At 41.3% G+C, this 3,468-nt stretch overlaps 1 protein-coding gene across 1 annotated transcript in view; it reads right to left on the bottom strand.

Annotated features, from left to right (window-relative positions):
• Positions 1-3,050, bottom strand: part of LOC108797961 (solute carrier family 26 member 6-like) — a 23,552-nt gene extending 20,502 nt beyond the window's left edge. Inside the window, 4 exon segments of the mRNA XM_018569649.1 lie at positions 712-805; positions 807-823; positions 1,603-1,742; positions 2,849-3,050. Of these exon segments, the coding sequence (XP_018425151.1) occupies positions 712-805; positions 807-823; positions 1,603-1,742; positions 2,849-3,021 (424 nt within the window). The 5' untranslated portion in view covers positions 3,022-3,050.
• Positions 3,051-3,468: the final 418 nt, after the last annotated feature.

The raw sequence follows: 3,468 nt of genomic DNA, 5'->3' as shown, positions 1-3,468 counted from the left end.
GGACCGTAATATACAGGGGTACGGGTACTCCTAGAATGAGATCCTAATAGGTTGGACTTGATGGACTAATGTCTTTATTCAACCTCAAATACTATGTAACTATGTAACTATGTATATGTTATAAACACGTTCATATAAACCATAGTCTCCCAGTCTAAGTGCTGTTGTACAGGGGTCTTGATACCAAGACAGATTCAAGTATGTATACGAGTGCAAAAATGGGAAAAAGGGCCTCAGTCATGAAGGGGTTAATAATACTTTTTTTATGAATACAGAACCACTTCAGTTGTTTATCAGTTTTCACATGTGACTAAACGTTAGCGTTTGTCAGATGTTCTGACACATTTCACCCTAGGACAGGCCTACTCCTACAGATCTCTACTGGTTTAGGGTGAAACACGTCAGGGTGGGGAGGAATGAGACAGGATGGCCTTCTCTGTGCATGTTCATCAGTACAAAAAAGTGTTATTGATATGTTGTGATTATCTGAGTGCGCCTGGTCCTTTCTTGTAAAGTAAGCATGGTGAGCGTGGATGAGCACCATCCAATGTCTGTGGCTGAGTTTTCCACCCCTGGGAGCAACAACTTTATCTGCTATTAGTAAAGTTTACCTTTGAATGGGTTGTGGATATGACCTTTGACTTAGCAGATATCATTTCTGCAGACTGTTGACTTTTTATTTTTTGCAAAAACGCACCATCAAGATCTCACCTACAGATATGTGTCTTGAGGTCCCCAGAAGAAAATACATAAGCACAGGATAAAATGAGGTGTAGAGCCCAAAGACAGGCGGTAGGCCAGCCAAAGAGAGCATATGCCAGTCCTGAAATAGAAAGATTATTATTTAGCATTCAGATACTTAACCCTTGGTATCAGGGCCCCCTCCACCGCCATGGGAAGGAGCTACGGAGAGTTGGCCTGCTGCATGCTGGGAGCTGAGGCTTGGTATCTATTAAAACCGGACTCCATTCATACACAGTTAAAAAAACATATACGAGAGCTGATTTACCACTCAAAGGATTTGTATTTCTGTCCATCTAGTCTGAGATTTGTATAACCCAGTCAGTCTGGTGACCTGACTTTTCTCTACTGCATTTAACCAACACAGTTTAGTCACCTTCCAACCCCCATGCTGTGATTGGACAGTGATGTTGCAGCAGCAGACTAATGAGCTCATGTCTGCTCTCTCTGCTGTGTCCGTCTTATCAGCACATGTGCTTGTAGCCAAGTCCGATTGGCTCCTGGTGCAGCTTCTCTCTCTCTCCTAGTCTAAGTGGTGCTGTTCAGGGGATTTTAAGACTCTGAAACCATGACAAATTCACTTCTTGCATTTCAAAAGAATTCAAATTATTTTGCAAGTAACATATAATTGCATCCATTGGTGTCTGGGGTTCAGCTTTTTATTTTTGTCCTATTGTTGCCAATTGAAAGTCAGATATCCAGTTCCAAAGCATCATCATGACGGCCAGGCAGCTCGCATTTTCAGAATGGGAGGTCAGTAACGGCAAGCCCTTTATTTCTCTTATGATGGGTTTCCTGTTATTAAAAGGAGAATCACTTATTGAGAAATCAGTCATCACCAAACCATGCTGTATAAGTTACCTTGAGGCAGCTGAACTATGCCAACACTAATCCCAGAGATGGCATCTCCCAGCATCCACTCCCGGGCAGGGTACCGCGGCAGCCATCGCAGGACAGGAACATATTTCAGCAGCAAGCATATGGCTGTATTTTGGGAGCATCTTGGATAAAGAACAGCAAGGTCATTTGTATTAGAATTCATATGTATATATATATATATAAAAAACCAAAACGGAGTATTGTAGTATGCGATGATACCTTTCTTATTGGACTAACAAAATATATAAAAGACAAGCTTTCGAGAGTTAACCTCTCTTCTTCAGGTCAGAAGCAATACTGATCAACATGACAACGTTTACCCCTCCCTAACAACTTTCTCTTGCTTTAAGTGGTAAACGTTGTCATGTTGATTAGTATTGCTTCTGACCTGAAGAAGAGAGGTTAACTCTCGAAAGCTTGTCTTTTATATATTTTGTTAGTCCAATAAGAAAGGTATCATCGCATACTACAATACTCCGTTTTGTTTTTTTATACATATTCTCTACTGGACTAATACGGCTTACCCATTTACATTACTATATATATATACATACACACTCTCATGTTGGTTCTGTGTTTGCTGTCTTTGTACGGTTGCTGGTTTCCGACCACAACTCTATAAAACACACTAGTAGGGTAATTGGTTTATAACCAGCTAGGCTCTGGGGTTGTGTGTTCTTCATTTCCTGCCCAAGTGACCACAGAGGAAGTGAGAGCAAAAGACCCCAACGGGAGCAAAATCAGGAAAAGAACCTGAATGGGGGATTTATCCATTTCCCCAAAGAGTTTTGGTTGGAGTTTCACTGTAATGTTCCTTTTAATGTGCAATGCAATTTATCTGGGCTATATAGATGAATGAAAAAGGTCAATATTTAGACCCCCTCCGCCCGGCTGAGACCCTGCAGAGCCCACCATAGAGAGTCTATGGTGGGCTCTGCAGGGTCACCCTCAAGTGGGCTGTTTGGGTTATCAGGTGGGCGTAACTAGAAATCACAGGGCCCCATACAAAATTTTGCTATGGGGCCCTGTGATTTCTAGTTACGCCCCCGCCCCTGATGCAACCACCTGGACAAACAGAGAGGGTGAATCTCCCAAACAGGGACACAGCCAGCAATACAATCCTAGCAGAGGTACTGACCTATCCAAAAGTTTTTAAAAAAAATGTTGCTTTCAAATACACTTTAACTAAGCAAAAAACTATCCAATACCTTTAATCAGAGCTCCTCACCTTATCTGGTTCTTGCACCTCGTCCAGAGCGATGGTTTTAAAATCTTTGTTCTAGGGGCAATTTGGTCCAAGTCAGCCTCGCTTACCACCTGCGGCTTCTTAAGATGACCGTTTTCCGAAGCTTGGACCTGCTTATCCTCCATCATAGTGAGATGATCCTCAGTGGCTTCCATACAGGTCTGCTGTCATGGACTATGTAGAGGAGAAAATCACTATTGTTGTCTGCTGGTGAAAAACTGAAATAGAAAAATGGAAATAAAGTTATGGGAATGAATTCTGATTACATTTCCAGTATTAAGTAAAAATAGGCAAATAGATTCATGGTCCTCGTTTCTGAAAGTGTCCTGATGGGCTACAAAAATGCTGTACATTTGTGATCAGGGTATTTATTATTCAACGTTTTCTTAATGTTTTAAATAAAAGTGTTACATAGTCAAGAAGGATACAAGATGCAGTGTGAGCATGACAATCACATATCAGTTCAAGGAACCAATGACGGACAATTTAGCCATTGTATAGAAAGAACAAGACTGTCACTCCAAGATACGGTCCATTTATGTAGACATATCCCTTATGGGTGCTTACTATATGTCCATTCATGAGTATATGAAAAGGCACAA

The sequence above is a fragment of the Nanorana parkeri genome, unplaced genomic scaffold (genome assembly GCF_000935625.1).
Source record: "Nanorana parkeri isolate BGI_ZX_2015 unplaced genomic scaffold, ASM93562v1 scaffold1372, whole genome shotgun sequence".
NCBI classification, from domain to species: Eukaryota; Metazoa; Chordata; class Amphibia; order Anura; family Dicroglossidae; genus Nanorana; species Nanorana parkeri.
This window is presented reverse-complemented; position numbering and strand designations above follow the sequence as displayed.